The following is a 17,561-nucleotide window of genomic DNA, read 5'->3' as shown; positions in this document are numbered from 1 at the left end:
GGTTGTCGAACCACATTACGTGGCTTAGTCATCCCACCATCCGAACCAATCATATCCGGACAACTGACTTGCTTTCCGACGGAGAGAAATATGGAATGAGGTGTGTTAAATCATGCAGTGGATAATTAATTAAGCTATGGTGCATTATGACGTGTAAAAATCTAGATAAAAAGAAGCTATGCACCACATAGCTCCACCATGAACAACGCCTTCAAACCGACCTGTATGTCCTTGACTCGCACATTCACATATTGCCCCACCGGGATATCCGTAGTCCGAGGCGTGATAATTGTTGCTGGTAGACCAAGTGATGGGATGTGGCATTGAAATACGTTCGTCAGCAAGTCGCGCTTCCTGCCAGACTCTGTGATATATGCACTGAGGGATTGCAGAGGGTCGACGCGATCACTGGGAGGGTTCGGGTGGTCAAGGAAGCGCTTGATGTACATGAGTGTCCACTGCATGCGATGACTCCGATCACTATGCTTCCAAAGCTTTTCGTACTCAAGTACTTCGGTGGCGTAGGTAGTGAGCCACCCGGGAGTGAATGGACGCGTAGATGCCTTGGGCCGAAGCAGTACATCCTTGATCTGCCAGTGCGCAACTAGATCGTTGTACCGTCGTAGCGGTGACGTGACACGCACATAACCTTCCCCTTCTGGGATACCCATGGACCAATGCATGCCTGGCTTAAGGATATACTCGACAGGTGGAATGTGCAATTTCGTCTGGAGCAACTCCGTGTGATCCACAAATCCATCCTCATCCATTCTCGCAATTAGCCTCTCAATGTCTCTGTTGTCCTCGAGGGCTATCGGAGGCCGTGCAGAGCGACGCAACATCGGCACTCCCTTTGCGGCGAACCACCGTGAGGCAACGCGAGATGCTGTTTTCATGCAGTCGGCAACAAGCAACCGCGAGCCGCGCTCCATTGTCTTCTGAGAGTACACTTGATAGGTAAGGTTAGGGAAGCCACGATAATACGAAGCGTTCCAAGCTGGTGTTGTCGGAGCGCCGCGGATTGGTTTTGCATTAGCCACAAGAGTACCCGATGGAGCTGAGAATATGAATGGATTTAGTGTCTGGCGGTTACGCTGTCGGAACTTGCGCGTCAAGTTGTCCATGAGACGCATATTCTCCACATCTTTTGATTCTAGTACAGGTACATGGGAAATTTCAGGGGTCTGGGGTGCTTCGAATGGGTAGCCAAATTGAACACCTCCGTTTCCAAGAAGTCGATCCACACTATCATAGTCGACTCTTTTGACGTTGCGAATGAGACCGGCTTTAACATCGTAGTCGACCATGTTGCCTTCAGCGTTTATCTTGAAGCTGAATGTAAGGACAGGTTCAGGCTCTCCCTTCCGAGAATGCGAGCCCAAACTTAGTCGGTCGTGGGTAAGGGAGGGAGGTAGCATAGGCCATGTCCTGTGAATGAAGTATGCGGAAGAGCCCATTCGACGTGCTGCCTCTGAGATGATATGAGTCGGTGGAAGGATAACAGTAGGGTCTGCAATGTGGACGTGTATCCAAGCCGAACCAGGCTCGTTAAGAACAGGTTCCACCGACAAGCCATCGTCCAGCTCTTCTGCGCTCACGTCGTCAATCACGTAGACTGGTAAGCTTCCGAAGTCGTGTCGCAGATGCTCGACGGGATCACGATCATAGAAGTCTTCCGGTCCTAATGGTTGCTTTCCCTTCGCCCGCGAGGGTCGCAGCAAAGACAGGCTCCTTTGGACAAGAGCGTGTTCATCTCTGGCACGCTGCGACTCCTCGTCTAGAGTCAGGTCCAGATTCAGCTCCTTCCTCTGGGTCACGATATCCTCCCAAGGGGCCATCTCCCCCATCTCTATCAGGAACTGCCGCAGACACACGTCGTCCACCATCTTATGAGCATGCAAACCAATCCTCTTGATGATGGATGTGACCACTCCGGAAAAGGGATCAATACAAGTGTTACGCGTCCTGCGTAATGCAAGGTGCAAGACATCAAGGATGGTGCGATCGTCTGTGGAAAATGTGACATCCTTTACGACAACTCTGCTCGGAGGCTCATCCCAAGACTCGTTAGCCTTCTCCCTGGCAGTAAGAATGAGGCCGCGAGCTTTCTCGATAAACGCCTCCAGTTCCGGACTCCTTTGCCGCACCATATCCACAACTCTCTGCAGTTTAACAACATGGTTATCTGGCCGCACATCGTACGTGAGCGCAAGTCTCTGAGACTGCATGTGCGGCACAAATTCGATAGGGCGACCCATGATATATTTATGCGTTGCGAAAAGAGTCGGCCAGCTCTCCGGTCTATAATCGCACACCAGCTTCGCAGCCTCTGAAAGACTGACGGATCCCCACTCGTCTGGGTGCTTCGCCCGCACGTGGGGATATAGCGCTGCGTTCTTCCTTCCAATGACCATGAATGCCTTGTTTATTTCTCTCTCGGCCTCCCGTAGGTACTTCAGGATTTCAACTCGCGCATTAGGTCTCTGTGCGGTCCATTGGGGTTGCGCTGGTGCCTGCGCGGAGGGCAAGGTCCCTGTCAGCTATGCGAGGGACCTCGATGTACACATCTGACTCGACATGCTGAATGACTTCGCCTGTACTGATCAGGGAGAGATGCCACATGCGACCGTTCATATACGAATGGCCCAAGACTACACCATGTGCATATATAGAACCCCTGCAATATCATAAGTCATCGAGGACAAAGAAACAAATGACGCATAAACTCACCTTCTAATCTCAACAAGCGATCCAACCTCTATATTAGAAACTGACGAAGCGTCCCCTGGTCCTGCCCCAGAGTCTCCATCTTCTACATCATTTGCGAAGATAGCTTGCGTTTCTGTCATGGGTGGCTTCGGCTTCACCATCTCCAGCAGACGCATTTCGTCGCCTCGTAATGTCTTCGTGTGCTTCCATGGACGTTTGGGAGTGAATTTGGTGCCAGCGGCAACACGGACAAGTTTATCCGTTAGCTTGGCTGCTGCAGCGAGTTCACCGGGCGGTAACTTTCGAAATCGACGATTGGAGGTATTTGAATCATTGTTCTTTATTGGCGTAGGTATCGAATATGATTTTGTTGGCTGGACATTGGACCGGATGTCTGTAAGCAGTTGGCCGGCGCGACGATGCATGAAAGGATACGGAAGAAAATGCACTTGTGGCTGTGCAAAAAGTTAAAGCCGAAAATGAAATGGTCAGATGATCAAACACAAGCTTTGTTCGATACTATCAATTCATTGAATTTCATTGTTCCCTTCGTCACTCATCACCATGTTCAAACGAGTCGAAAAGAAGCGCAAAAAGCTGGAAGAAGAGGAAGAACTAGGAATTGATGAAGATATGAAGGGGTTCATGGAGTTCAACGACACCGATTCGGATGAATCTGCATCAGACTCGGATTCTGGCTCTGACGAACACTCGGACGTTCAATCAGGCGAAGAGGACCTGGAGGAAGCTGGATATGAAGATGGAGATGAAATGGAGGAAGATGATGCAAGCGATGATGAAGAAGAAACTCCCATCTTGCTATCAGAAGCATTGAGGGACCCCATCTATATCGTCTCGCTCGACCCAGATGTCCGAGCTTGTATATTATGCAAGGGCAAGGTCATCAAGGGCACTCAAATGTCGACAGTCCACAAAGCATCTACTGTATGTCCCTTTCTCTGAACATGCAACTGAAAAAAGACAGAAGTTCAGGCTGCCGCAGGCTCATGTACGACGTTTCGAGCGTTTCAAGACCTTCGCAGCGAAAAGTGATCCCCAGAGCGACGCTTGGAAAATTGCAAGGACGGTACAAAAGGAGGCGTCGAAGCCTACTGGTACTCAGAATCGTCTTGATGCCGGATTGTCGAAGCGCGCTCTCAAAAGAGTGAGTGGTGTATCATGCTATGTTTCGAGGTGGATTTTCTCAATGCTAGGTTTTCAGTCAGCGAAGCAAGCATCAATAAAAGAGAAGCGGAACCTTCACAATAAGCTTCGTGCAAAGGCAAAGGCAAAAAAGGCCGCCGAAAAAGTTTCATCATCCCAGGATGCAGCAGGGAAAGAGTCACCAGCAAGCAAGACGCTTGAGAAGCAGAAGTCGCAAAAAGCTGGAGCTGCGAATGGCGACAAAAAGTTGGTGAAGAAAGGGGAGCAGAAAGCCACCGGTGCAAAAGTTCACGACGTAGAAAAGTCCGACGCCTCACTGAGCGACAAAAGGACAGTAAAGAAAAGAGAACGGAAGCCACCCGTTTCTGAACTTCAAAACGCAGAAAAATCAGAGCCATCGCCCCAGAAGCTATCGGAACCTCAAAAGAAAAAGCGCAAGGTGCAAAAGGATCAAGTCACAACCCCCTCTGCTCCACCGCAATCTCCAAAACGGTTGCAGGAGAAACCTCTCAGAAAACCGAAGACGCCTCGTCAAAAAGAACGGACAACAGCTAGGGCTTCTTGAGTAGGCAGACAATCTGTATCGATCAGTCCACGTCACAATGATCCCGTTAGATATGCATAGAGCTGCCAAATAAACAAGTAAAGCAACACGGTCCCAGTCATGAAGGTATAGTATAGTGCTCTACAACAGCGACTGTAGTACTCTGTCGGTCATTGTAATGACCTAGAGGGATTCTTTCAGCAACGTTGATACTCCTACCAGAAACACAAAACACATACCTGATGAATATTCGGTCTGTCTTTAGGATTAACTTTCAGCATACTATCAATCAAGTCCTTCAGCCCTTGTGAATACGCTGAGTTCGGGTGCTTATACTGAGCGTTCAGTACAGCCATCGCAATCGAGCCGCCTTGCTCCGTCGTTTGGATATTTTCAAATGGCGAGTGTGAGTATGCAAGAGCGAAGAGCGTGCATCCAAGTGACTGTGAAGGGTTAGCGAATGCGTGAACGGCAACAGGAAGATCTACCCATATGTCAACTTTCTCGTCAAGAGTAACGCCCGTTTTCACATCGAAAAGTTCTGGAGCGCGGTATGCCATGGTGCTTTGTTCCGCGGCAATATCCTGTGAGATGAATGTGAGATGAAATACAATAATAGATATATACCTGCATATACCTGCTGTAGAAGGGCCAGTGATCGACTATCTATCTTTATTCTTGCTTTTATAGTACTGCCAAAGTCCATCAGTATGGGTGTGACTCCATCGTCCGCGATCATGATGTTCCTGTGGTGCAAATATCAGAGGTGCAATTGCAACATATCAACAATATTTTGACCCAGGTTTCAAGTCCCGGTGGGCATATGGAACGTGTTCGCTCTTCCCCTGAGGCACATTGCCATTTCGAGCTGTTTGAATTGCAGAAACTTCCTCATCACCGTCGAATATCACGTCCCCATCCCCCTCGACACGATGTTTTGTCATCAGGGGCATGTTTACGGACTTATCGTAAGAGTAGCCACCCTCACCGTCGCCCTCCGGTTGCGGGAAAAGCTCGTCCTCTCCGTCAGAGTGGTTCTCTTCCACGCGCGAAGATGAACTTGACGAGGAAGGCTGAGGTTGAGCGGAAGAGGAGCCAGTAGTTGTGTGGTAATCGTGCATAGCGCGCACGGCTTCGCATGTCCCCTTGAACAGCCGAATCATATCTTGCTCAGGAAAGTGCTTCCCATTCACGACGTTGAGGTTAATAGCATCTTGGAGGTTCCCGCGCTTTATCCCAAAAGGTCTACAGGTGTTCCATAGTAAAGCACGCCTAGAACATACCTGATACAACGGCAGGAAGAGGTAGACAATCTTGCCTTCACCTTCGGGATCTTGAACGACAGCAGAGTCCTGTGCAGTTATTCAGGAGCTACATGAAGACGATCCGTTGGCACTCACAAGTATCCGGATGATGTTTCGGTGTCTGAGAGCATACTTAAGACAGCAAGGTAACCGTCACTAAGTTGACTTACTTGAAACGTCTGTATGCCTCTACCTCCCGCATAGCCTCCTTCACGCCCTCCGATCCAGTAGGACATCTTATCTTTTTGAGGGCGAATTGCCGCTAGATGTACACCAAGCATATGTGAAATGTTGTGAGGAACGAACTCGTGAGATCGCGTACCCCACTAATCTCGTCTTGTGCCAGATAAACAAAGGAGAATCCACCTTCGCCGAGGACTTTTATGATATTAACTGAGATCATAAAAACCACGTTAGCAAGTGCAAACGAATGTTCTAGATTCGTTGTAAAGGGTATGACTGACACGTTCGGCCATTAATTTTTACTTTGGCTGATTGCTGGCAGAGACATGAAGAAAGGGCCCAGATAGCGTCTTTTGCTTGATCTTTGAGACTGTCGAGTGCGCTGACGACCTGAGAGAAAGCCATGAAAGCAGAGGTAGGAGCGAATTTCAGCAAGTACAGTGACAAGTCACTGCGGTTCAAACTTCACTAGTACATACAGTATTCAATAAACACAGCCACAGGCGTCCGTTACGTCTGGTCTAAAAATAGCAATTAGTATGTAATTGAAGCACTTCTTTGAAAGTTTATTTTCAAGTTCAAGTGAGTACCCGTGCAAGCATGAATAAGGGGAAGGGGGCAACTCATTTTGCAGTAAAACTCAAGCTAGTAGCCGGGTGATGGAGAGTATTGCATTGCTGTGACCACCACATGATGACCGGTTAAAGGAGATTAATTGCCTGAGCGGCGAGCGCTCTAGTAGACTTTGAACACAGTGACTGTGGACCGGGAGCCTCGGCGATCACTAAATTTTATTTTGCAGACGGGGGCCGGGTAAATTGACTGTTTTACCCGTGCTCATTCGAACTGTCCGGATATCCACAAATTTCTTTGGTTGATTGGATTGTGAAACTCACTATACTTAGGCGTCAGCCCAATAGCGCGCAACTTTGGCCAGATTCAGAGTCAATTGGTAGGGGGGACTTGCCAACTGATTATGATTTTACAGGATTACATGCAGCCAATTTACAAGAATGATATATCTGTCTGCGGAGGAGCTACACCCTGCAGTCGAGTCTCAACTCCTGCCATTAGTAGCATCATTACTCAGGCTACTGTGATAATGGCGTTTACATAGGAAGGTGTGCTTTGTGAGTGATTCTTCATATGGACTATACTTCTTGATGCCACCATCACCTTTGCCACCACACCTGAAATGCGTGTACAAGTACGATGGCACTGTGCAGTGAAAGCAGTACTGCAGTCACCTGAATTCAAAAAGCTGCGCAACCACAAATTACTTCAAGAGTCTCAAGAGACCCCGTCGTTTACCGAGCTCCGCACAGTGACTCCGACAAATTCAGGTGGATTGATTACCTTATGGGGCACGAGCAGCTTTCTTTGTTTTCTTATTTTTTCTTTCCCTTCAGCTTCAAAGATGCAGGTCACAGCATTCGAAAATAAAGTATATCATGGCAACGCTCACGTTTCTGCAAGTTGACAACCACCTGCTGATTGTGGGTGGCAGTCACGGTACCTCCAGTGCAAGATGCCATGATAAAGACGCCACTCTACCACCTCCCACAGAGATGTTGATCCACTGTTCCTTTTGAATCTTATCACGACATTCCACAGTCCTGGCATATACGATCACAGCACGCCATTGTAAAGTTGCTGTAGATGCTTGTGGATTCCCCTGGATGCTGGTGGATGTGGAGGTAGCGCTTTGACGACAAGTGCTATAAAATACCTGCATAGGTGCCAAGGACAGGTAAGTTACTATCATCGTCTATCTTCTCCAAGTAAAACCATGGCTTACCCGTACCCTTTTGCATTCCCTGATGCTAGGCAAATTTCCCAAGCGTCATCTTACTCCACACTCTCCGGTGCACTTGACCCTGCACCGGCTCAGTCGACGTACCACCCCGTTCGGCCGAATGCTAGTACCTCCGATAATGTAGGACTATGCTTACAGATTTTTGTCATCCTCCTTACTCATCTCACAATTTGTAGGGAATACCCATCTCCCAGTATATACGTGCCCAGACATCGTCAAACCCGGACCTCTCAGGTGCCCTCGGCCCTGCACATGGACAACCGCACCAATATATTCGGTCACAAGCTCCCGTATTTACCGTAAGTGACGCGTGTCGAGGTACTGGCAATCGATTTACCTGTTATGAATTTGTAGGGGGCATCCATCTCGCCATATTCAGCTGTCCCATATACGTTAAATGGCAGTTACGAAGGGTCATCTGTGAGTCCACGTAAAATACCTGTCATTATTACTTTCTAATGTCCGAAGTCTGCTCGCTCTCCTTACCCATACCCTGAGAGGAATGTTTTGCACCCCGCCAAATACATGGCCAATATGCCACCCGCTGCGCCCAAAAAGATGTACAAGACCGTCGTTCCTTCAGGATTCCATCGGCTCCCGCAGCCCGTTGTCACTGACACATCTGCGTCCCCAAAATCGTGGTGTAGGATTGGATCCCAGCACGCTGCCATCAAATTTAACAGGAAGGGTGGAGGGATGGCCTTCCGTGTCGACGAGCTGGTCGAGCTCGAAGATAAGCCAGAGGTGGAAGGAGGCCATGATCAGGTGTTTAGTGGCATAGGAGATAGGTTTATCAAGGTTTTCATCACGGTAAGTTGAAATACCAGACAACTTTTTTGCAGTGACTAATTTCCGTTGCAGTGGCCTGGATACAGTCAATTAATTGTAGAAAGGCGGATCTGCACCGATAATGGAACTCTCAAGAGAGAGAAGTTGCTCAAGTTGTTGGCGAAGTACATTGAAGACCTCGTGCAGAATATCCACGTACGTCCAAGTGTGCTCACCTTTTTTGTTGGTACTGATCAGCCTATGCAGCGCAAATCGATACATGTGGAAAAAGGATACGAGAAATACAAGGTTGAGTGGAGGCCACGTGGGCTGCCCAGTATTTGGAGAGACTGTTTGATCACTAGTCTTGTCCACGAATCGGGATCCAATTGGCAGGTGGAACTTCATGTGAAGGCTTGATGGGGAGAACATGCTGGACTCGCGTATCATTATTCCATATAGTTATATTGTACCATTGCAAGCCTGGAGCTTGCGGGAATCCTGTATAAATAAATAAAAACCCTTTGTTACGTCATGTATATTTGTGGGGCCGAGGCCGTATCCTCAGCGCTCAGCGATGACCGCGGAGGCACTCATGAATCGGAGTTCCCATCTGCATGCTGAGGCTGTTCCTCAATGGAAACTTTAGCACCCAAGCGAGATATTTCTGAGAACGCTGCTTTAAGTAGGTCAAGGTCCGCGTCCAAGCCCTCCGCCCGTGTCTTCATCTACAGAAAAATGAGACTATACAAAGATGCACCTTGGAAATTTACACACCGCAGCTATTGTATCACTAGCTGCAATCAGCTCATGATGGTGGTTGTAAACCAGAGACTGCCTATCGCCATCAAGTTGTCGTATTTCTGAACATCCGAGTCCATGAGCAGACGTCTCACACGGTCTTGGACGACACGAACCTGTCAGTAGGTCATTCTCTCGCTTCAGCAGAGCCGACAAAGATGATGCGGTTATAAGTTGTTCGTAGTACGATTTTGCGTCAAAGGCTGCTGAATCTTCAGTAGCATAGTGAGAATCGAGCTTGAGAACTTGATGACTTTCAAAACATACCTAGATCCATGGGGTCGTCTGATCTTCCAGGTATAGGTGGTGGTGGACCTACTCCGAGGCCATAGTGCTTCCTCAAGAGATCTCTAGCACGAGACTTTGCAAGAGGCCCTGGAGGTGTTTTTGTCCGAGGCGTTTGTCCGACACCAAGCGAGGATCGACGAGAATTGGACGGAAGTACGGTTGAAGAGCTTTGAGGAGACGTTGGTCTCAGCGGAGACGAGACCACTCTAGGAGCTGACTTCACACGATGGGCCGTTGGGGATGTAGGTGTAGACTGTGCGGTGGACATGAGGTGATGATGATACTTACTCCAATTAACGGTCCAATGACGCGATCACGTGCCGGTGCACCGGCAACAACTCGGACGCCACGTCGCCGAGCACTTAATTTTATCTGAAATCACTGCAGTCACTTGCAAGCATCTAATATTAGTCAAAGCACGGCCCATGGCACAGATGCTCATTTGGGTTGTCCAACTGTGCCATCACTCGAGCCTCATTGGCATTCTGGTTCAAGCACCACTCATACCACGACAAGTTCTCTTCGCAAACTGCGTACTAATGTTAACCTTCTATGGCGCATCAAGCTTTCAAGCTCCACCCTGCACGTCCGCCGGCGTAGTGATTGTTTGAGATAGTATTCTATCACTTGTGCGTACCTAAATTCTCGTCCACATCTAGTCTTATAACAATTTGCAATACAGCGCACTCCAAATGTCTTTGAACATTCCCTTAAAGTAATGCCCTCAGTATCACCACTTCTTGCACGCACGTTCCAAGTTCAAAATTCTCAATCAATCTAATGTCGAAAACATCTTGACCACACACCAGCTACATCGAGAGATTCACCTTGACCTCGCTATCACGTCCGCAGCCTGACCTCAAGGAGCAGATGCTCGACTTCCGCACTATGATATTGCCGGTGCTGGTGCATCCCTGGGTGCGTCACTTCTCACCATTTTGAACCACGTCAACAAGCTGTTTTATGTTTCGTGTGCTATTCACAGACGTTAGCACCTTGGATTCTTTCAAATTCCCTTGACTCCACAGAGGCGCTGGGTCTCGAGTGAGGAACCGTGTCCTTCATATCACAAATGTTCAACACGGTACTTGTATCTCCAAGTAGTGTTTCAACAACAATCCTAAACACATCTATAATCACATCCATATTTCCACCTCGACGAACAAAGAAGAGAGGCAAGCTCCTCCATAAGCGTTAACCAACTTCAGCCTCCTCAAGACTCATCAAGTATGCCTCGCATCATCAAGCTATGCATACATGAGCGTGTTTCTGACGCCGCACACTTTGTGATCACCTTAAATGGATCATCATCTGTAGGCCAGTTGGCGTGAGTCAGCTGAGAAAACAAGGTAGCAGTCCGTAGGACATTAAATGAGGCAAGAACATGAATCGAGTATGAATTGCTGAGGAACTGAAGCAGTGCGCTGTCACTCGGCTGTCCTCACGCGCACTGCCCAAGCAATCATATGAACGATTGCCATCACACAGAAAAGAAGGACCAGTGGTTGGTGCAAGTGTGCGTGGGCAGCTAGTGCAGGTAGAGATATTCATCGATTTAAACATTATCAGCACGTATAGAAAATCACTTGACTAAATAATGCGACAAAACTTTGTATGTCTCCTTGAAATCTACTTTGGAACACTAAATAACTGTGATCAATACTGCAAGAAAGTGAGATTGAATAAAAGCAAATTCCCCTGCTCTTTGGAGGGCACTAGACACTCGTCGACTGCGCCGACTATCACACACCACTGCCGGTCGATATATGCACGCGCTCCTGGAAAGCAATTGAGGTCATACCAGTCGCTACATCAGAATCGGCCACGAGCTTGGCGTGGTATTCCCGAATACCAAGAATCAGGCGCGGTCCCAACACAAACATCTGCACGACCTGCGAAATCTGAAGAAACCCATAAATAATCTGAGCGTCCAGGGAAATGGCCTATAGAAACGATAAATTGTCGGTAGCGTGCATAGCCGAGTGAAAGATTGACATACCATTGATAATGTTGGAGAAAAATTAACAATCATCTCAAAGCAAGAAACAGCAACAAAGCTACCACGTCCGATACGTCAGTGGAAAAAGGAACAATAATCACAATATGAGCTTACCTCGCAAAGTAAAGCACGTGAGTTTTCATCAACACCGTGAAACAGTCCTCCATAATCCCTCCTGTCGAATGTTGTCGCAATTCACGGAAGTGTTTTACCACAATCCAGACTGCGAGACATAGTGCGATGACTTCCCACACAGTTCCGAGTATCCAAGCAATGGAAGTTATAAGTATGAGATCTCCCGTATAGTTACTAGTCTGGCACTGATAAGTGCCAGAGAGAATGTGTTCCTCTGGTATCAATGAGTCTCATGCACGGTTATTTTCATTCACAATTAAACGCACCCCCTGAAGTATGCATCGTTGTGATTATGGAGGCCACTACATCGAAAGTGTTGATAGCCAGGAAGGTGACAACGAGAAATATCAGGACCTTTCTGGATCCTTGATACATGGCATGCAACCGAGTGATGATGATGACTTGCACCATGTTTCAGTCAAGTCAATTTCATTGAGGTATCGCAAGTGCAAAGCTCACCCCATAGCAGCGCAAATACCACAACACCTATCCAATTCCATATAGTGAACATAATATAGCCTGACGAATCCAGTCAGGGATTGGCCTCGGGTAGCACACTCTCCAAACAGACTCACATCTGTTGCAGTATAGCATGGCAGTCATTAGTAAACCAATAAGTCAGTAAAGAACCACACCCACTGCTACAAGGCGCCACAGTTAATTGAAGGGGAATATTAATAGGCATATGTATGGAGACTCACTGTATCTGTCAGCGAGATGGTCGGAACACACACTGAATGCCGTTCGTCAGAAGAAGCAAAGACAGTGAATTTACTAAGGGGACATACCCAGAATGGCCAGGCTGGTTATGAGAGAGGACGATTAGCGCAACAGAAATCTGTAGCCTTCCGAACATACGCAGCGTATAACATTCCAAGGTAACGCGCCTAGGATACTTTCAAGTTAGTACAACATAGCAACCGCGACAAACAAGCTACATACACTGAGATACATAACTGTCATTAGGGACCATCGTTGTCTCTGAAATCAAGTTTATTTTTACGTGTGTTCCTCTTACACCAGACTCTACTCACCCAGATCAATTCCACCTATAAAGCCATTCTCAGCGAGATGGCTGCTCCGGTCATACCATCGACATACCTCTTGTCCGAATGTAAGTGCTGAAAATAATCGTAAGACGTCAGCAGTCTTTTAATGTTATCATGCTCACACCAATCATACATCACTGCAGCAAAGGCGGCGACTGTGAAACAAAAGCCAAGGTTAGATTGTGTCAGCTTCAACATCCAACTACTCTCCACGAACCTACAAAATAGCTGCTCAAACTATATGCATTGATGGACGACCACCAAGTGGGATCATTGGAGACTACGGTCATATTGGTAGAGAATAGGCGTGGGTGAGAGGCGAACTTGGTGGACGTAAGACGATGGCATTCGTGCTAATTATACCACCATCCGGTAAGTAGATCGGCGAAACGAGATTGGGAGATGATGACCGTTCCTGCTTTGATTGGTCGAATTGGATATTTTGCATGAGGAAAGATAAATGAATCCAGGGGATCGTAGTAGATGTTGGTCGTAAAACATCTGAACGAGCGAAACACTTGAACTCCGCAAAAGATCGAACAACATCAAGAACTGTTCGTGATCTTGTCGCCTTGGTTTTCATGCCATTCTCAAGATGTTTTTGCTACACGTGCATCAGTCCATCAATGAAATTAAATACTATTTCATCTGTTTGGCACATGCTGATCATGGTGCGACCATCGGAAAACCTGACATTGCCTCACCAGCACAGGCCCGGGGACATAACACCTCCGAGTCATTCAAGGTCACTCAACAAATGCACATTTGCGTCAGCATGACGCCAGGCCAGAAAAGTCAGCCGTCAAAAATAGCGGAGATTGACACAACACAAACAAATTCGCATCTTACCCTGTGTGCCGATACCACCCTGCTTCATTGTCTCATCTCGTCCCTAGGTCATCTGTCGCTTCATGCGCACGCTCTCGCTCTCCGCCTCAGAAATTGGGCCATTGTATGATCTGGATACCAGAAATGGTCAGCCCAGAATATTTGATTTGTATCGTGGTCCGTGGAGTTGGTACGGTAATAAGAGGTATCAGGCTTCGCCGGACTTCCTCCTGGTTGAGATTCCGTGATTGATGTATGATGAAGATACATCACCACCCCTATATCAAGGAAGTATTGAGAGAGAAAATGAGAGAAAATGATAGCTCGGATGCGCAATGGCTGAAGGCGATGATATTCTGTTGGTACATCATCAGAAATTTAGAGATTTGAAGAAGTCGAGGGAATCACTCACCGAAACATACGGCTGCCAATGCACACCGTCAATATTTATTCCAATAAAAACCAATCCAAAACATGCCACACTTAATCATCATGCAGTTGATGCCCTTCTGTTGAGTCACGCTTTCGTAGGGTAGCCTAAGTGGAAATGTGGATTGGAACGCCGTCTGTATTTCGCATGAACCAGCTACTATGACAACGCCCGAGATAACACCGACACCTCAGAATCCTGACTGATGATCAACATTCGAGACTTGAGGATTCTCGTGGCGTTAGAGCCTTTCCATGCTAACGGATTACACAAAGCCGGTTCTGTATGGGTTTGCTTAGCGAAAAACGATCGAAAAAGGATGGGACACTCACCGCGAGTGTACATGTGCCGTGAATAAGAGTCGAGCAGCTGTACGATTTCATCGGGTGGCCTTGGTTCGACATTGAAAGAGCGGGATGTCACGGCTGAGGGTTAAGGCCTAGGAATAAGTACTTGCTTTAATTTCTGGGGATCTGGCGTACCCAGGTGCAATGATATACAATATCGCACTAGTCGTTAGCTGGTTTATAATATATGATGATTTATAGTGGGCATCGTCATTTGGGAACAAGAATCTATCAGATGAGCAACCCGATCGCGAACTAGACTCGTGACCAGCAGCCATGCAGTCGCATGTCTTTTGAGAGCAGTGGAGAATTTAATAAATATTAACGTCGTCGATTTGACAGGCGAAGTACGGAGTTTGAAATTTACAGCCTACCTGCGTTCGTGCTCAGTTTGCCTCTGTTACTTTTGTTTGAAAGGTTTTATCACAGATCGTGCGTGCCTGAAGTCTTCTGAATGGTAATTTCCCTCCCGTGCACACATGTTCTTATGACAATTCGCAATGCAACACAATTCAAAGATCGATCATGGAACATTCCCTTCGAATTCGATACCCCAGAGTACCACCACAACCTAACGCACGTACTTTCCAAATCTAAATCAAGGCCCCATCGTCGATTTCATTTTGAAGACATCTTGGCCGCATCCATGTAATCGCTTTTCAAGCCCTGCTACATCCCAGAGGCAGTCTCTACCACCACCCAGTTACTTTGAGAGATCGACCGTTCCCTGTCTCGAACTCGCTGTCACATCCACCACTTGAAATCAAACAACAGATGCTCGACTCCTGCACTATCGCCGGTGCTGGTACCTGCATGTCCGTTCCTAGGTGCGTCACATCATCGAGCCATTTTGTGTTTGTTATACCATGCTCAGATGTTAGTATCCTGGATTCCCTTGACTCCCCAGAGGGGCTGGGTCTCCGCTACAGAAAGCACGCAGGAGCATTCAAACTCACCACTTGTGGCCTTTATATCACGATGATACATGTATCCCCTGATAACACTTCTGTAACAATCCTAGACACAATTAAGCCAATTGGCACGAGTCAGCTGAGAAGGGCGTTGAATGAGCAAGGCGAGAAGATAAATCAAGGACATGTTGTTGAGGAACTGAGACTGTGCACTGTTGCTCAACTTGGCTCTCGCGTCCTCATTTGCCTAAGCAATTGCGTGAATGATCAGATCGATCATTATCAGACAGAGGAAAGAAGAACCAATGGTTGGTGCAAGTGTGGGTGGACAGCTGGTGCCAGCATAGATATTCAGGATGTTCATTTTAACATTGTCAGTACGTATAGCAGATCACTTGATTAAATAATACGACAAAAACTTTATGTCTCCTTGAAATCTACTTTGGAACATCAAATAACTTCGATCAATATCTTCAAGAAAGTGGTAATAAATACAAGCAAATTTGCCTGCTCTTTGGAGGGCACTAGACAACCGTTAACTCCACCGAGTATCACACACCACTGCCAGTTGATATTTCCACGCGCTCCTGGAAAGCGATTGAGGTCATACCAGTTGCTATGTCAGAATCGGCCACGAGCCTAGCGTGGTATTCTCGAATACCAAGAATCAGGCGCGGTCCCAATACAAACATCTGCACGATCCCCGAAATCTCAAGAATCCCAGAAATAATCTGAGAAACCAGGGAAATACCCTATAGAAACGATAAATTGTGGTAGCGTGCATAAACAAGTGAAAGATTGACATACCATGAAGAATGTTGGATTGAAATTAGTAATGAGATGGAGACAAGAAACAGCAACAACGCTACCACGTCCGACCCGTCAGTGGAAAAAAGGGACAATAATCACAATATGAGCTTACCTCGCAAAGTAAATCGCGTGAGTTTTCATCAACACCATGAAACAATCCTCAATAATCCCTCCTGCCGAATGTTGTCGCAGTTCACGGAAGTGTTGTACTGCAATCCAAACTGCGAGACATAGTGCGAGGACCTCCCACACAGTTCCAAGTATCCAAGTCACAGATATAAGAAGTGGGATATCTTCCGCAAAGTCAGTCTGGCACTGATAAGTGCCGGAGAGAATGACTTCCTCTGGTAACCATCAATGAGCGAAATGCACGTTTATTTTCATTCACAATTAAACCCACCCCCTGAAGTATGCCTTGTTGCCATTATGGCGACCACTGCATTGAAAGTGTTGATAGCCAGGAAGGTGACCATGAGAAATATCAAGATCTTTCTGGATCCTTGATACATGGCATACAACCGAGCGATGATGATGACTTGCAGCATGTTTCAGCCAAGTGAATATCACTGAGGTATCGCAAGTGCAAAGCTCACCCCACAGCATCGCAAATACCACAACATTCGTCCAATTAAATACGATGTAGATAATCCAGCCTGACAAATCCGGTCAGTGATCGGCCTCGGGTAGCACACTCCAAACAGACTCACATCTGTTGCAGTATAGCATGGCAGTCATTAGTGAACCAATAATTTGGCAAAGAACCACACCCACTGCTACAGGGCATCACGGTTAATTAGAGAGGAATAGCAAGCATCTGTGCAGAAGACTCACCGTATCTGTCAATGAGATAGTCGGAACATCGACTATATGTCGTTGGTCAGAAGCGAAGACAGCGAATGTACTAAGAAGACGTACATGGAATGGACAGGCTGGTTATAAGAGATAGACGATTAGCACAACATAGATTGTGTAGCCTTCTGAACATACGGAGCGTATAAGATTCCAAGGTAACGCACCTGGGATACTTGCAAGTCAGTACAGCATGGTAACCACGACAAACAAGCTACATACACCGAGATACATAACCGTCATTAGGGACCATCGTTGTCTCTGGAATAAAGTATATTTTCATGCGTGTTCTTCTGACACCAGACTCTACTCACCCAGATGAGCTCCACCTATAAAGCAATTCTCAGCGAGATGGCCGCTCCGGTTATATCATCGACATACCTCTTGTCCAAATGTAAGTGCTGAAAATAATCATAAGACGTCAGCAGTCTTTTAATGTTATCATGCTCACCCCAATCATACATCACTGCAACAAAGGCGGCCACTGCGAAACCATAGCCAAGGTTAGACTGACTCAGCTTCAACATCCGGCTTTCTACGAACCTATAAAATAGCTGGCCAAACGAGATGCATCGATGATCGGCCACCAAGTGGGATCATTGGAGACGTAGGTCATATTGGGAGAG

The 17,561-nt window shown here is 47.1% G+C and overlaps 7 protein-coding genes across 7 annotated transcripts; 2 read left to right on the top strand and 5 right to left on the bottom strand.

Annotated features, from left to right (window-relative positions):
* Positions 1-53: 53 nt before the first annotated feature.
* Positions 54-2,753, bottom strand: F5891DRAFT_720684 (mitochondrial exoribonuclease). The gene is made up of 2 exons (XM_041372954.1): positions 2,731-2,753; positions 54-2,677 (listed from the first exon to the last, which is right to left on the bottom strand). Exon 2 carries the CDS (start codon positions 2,412-2,414, stop codon positions 177-179), a length of 2,238 nt encoding a protein of 745 aa, XP_041230598.1. The 5' UTR covers positions 2,415-2,677; positions 2,731-2,753; the 3' UTR covers positions 54-176.
* A 463-nt stretch (positions 2,754-3,216) lies between these two features.
* On the top strand, positions 3,217-4,479 carry F5891DRAFT_1010307 (uncharacterized protein). The gene is made up of 3 exons (XM_041360632.1): positions 3,217-3,654; positions 3,713-3,874; positions 3,932-4,479. Exons 1-3 carry the CDS (start codon positions 3,274-3,276, stop codon positions 4,436-4,438), a joined length of 1,050 nt encoding a protein of 349 aa, XP_041230597.1. The 5' UTR covers positions 3,217-3,273; the 3' UTR covers positions 4,439-4,479.
* Positions 4,480-6,368, bottom strand: F5891DRAFT_1010302 (protein kinase). Its single transcript, XM_041360631.1, has 10 exons — positions 6,186-6,368; positions 6,044-6,114; positions 5,892-5,983; positions 5,818-5,842; positions 5,701-5,769; positions 5,216-5,646; positions 5,055-5,163; positions 4,906-5,001; positions 4,657-4,860; positions 4,480-4,600 (listed from the first exon to the last, which is right to left on the bottom strand). The coding sequence occupies exons 1-10, from the start codon at positions 6,307-6,309 to the stop codon at positions 4,559-4,561; spliced, it is 1,263 nt and encodes a 420-aa protein (XP_041230596.1). The 5' UTR covers positions 6,310-6,368; the 3' UTR covers positions 4,480-4,558.
* Positions 6,369-7,670: 1,302 nt separating this feature from the next.
* Positions 7,671-8,975, top strand: F5891DRAFT_1010289 (uncharacterized protein). The gene is made up of 6 exons (XM_041360630.1): positions 7,671-7,840; positions 7,897-8,019; positions 8,075-8,140; positions 8,189-8,530; positions 8,582-8,704; positions 8,756-8,975. Exons 1-6 carry the CDS (start codon positions 7,694-7,696, stop codon positions 8,906-8,908), a joined length of 954 nt encoding a protein of 317 aa, XP_041230595.1. The 5' UTR covers positions 7,671-7,693; the 3' UTR covers positions 8,909-8,975.
* On the bottom strand, positions 8,880-9,920 carry F5891DRAFT_720586 (Vps51/Vps67-domain-containing protein). The gene is made up of 4 exons (XM_041372953.1): positions 9,557-9,920; positions 9,406-9,501; positions 9,266-9,351; positions 8,880-9,216 (listed from the first exon to the last, which is right to left on the bottom strand). Exons 1-4 carry the CDS (start codon positions 9,843-9,845, stop codon positions 9,082-9,084), a joined length of 606 nt encoding a protein of 201 aa, XP_041230594.1. The 5' UTR covers positions 9,846-9,920; the 3' UTR covers positions 8,880-9,081.
* Positions 9,921-11,319: 1,399 nt separating this feature from the next.
* On the bottom strand, positions 11,320-13,335 carry F5891DRAFT_1275383 (uncharacterized protein; the record flags this gene model as incomplete). The annotated part of the gene is made up of 13 exons (XM_041370204.1): positions 12,978-13,335; positions 12,883-12,915; positions 12,813-12,832; positions 12,746-12,760; positions 12,654-12,692; positions 12,570-12,598; positions 12,500-12,513; positions 12,409-12,444; positions 12,171-12,230; positions 11,978-12,112; positions 11,691-11,925; positions 11,577-11,634; positions 11,320-11,520 (listed from the first exon to the last, which is right to left on the bottom strand). Exons 1-13 carry the CDS (start codon positions 13,048-13,050, stop codon positions 11,320-11,322), a joined length of 948 nt encoding a protein of 315 aa, XP_041230593.1. The 5' UTR covers positions 13,051-13,335.
* Positions 13,336-15,726: 2,391 nt separating this feature from the next.
* On the bottom strand, positions 15,727-17,551 carry F5891DRAFT_976590 (uncharacterized protein; the record flags this gene model as incomplete). Its single annotated transcript, XM_041376629.1, has 15 exons — positions 15,727-15,800; positions 15,836-16,028; positions 16,084-16,141; positions 16,199-16,430; positions 16,487-16,621; positions 16,680-16,739; positions 16,794-16,795; positions 16,858-16,859; positions 16,918-16,949; positions 17,002-17,015; positions 17,103-17,149; positions 17,250-17,264; positions 17,317-17,336; positions 17,387-17,419; positions 17,479-17,551. 15 exons carry the CDS (start codon positions 17,549-17,551, stop codon positions 15,727-15,729), a joined length of 990 nt encoding a protein of 329 aa, XP_041230592.1.
* Positions 17,552-17,561: the final 10 nt, after the last annotated feature.

The sequence above is a fragment of the Suillus fuscotomentosus genome (genome assembly GCF_016647785.1).
Source record: "Suillus fuscotomentosus strain FC203 chromosome Unknown F5891scaffold_8, whole genome shotgun sequence".
Classification (NCBI taxonomy): domain Eukaryota; kingdom Fungi; phylum Basidiomycota; class Agaricomycetes; order Boletales; family Suillaceae; genus Suillus; species Suillus fuscotomentosus.
This window is presented reverse-complemented; position numbering and strand designations above follow the sequence as displayed.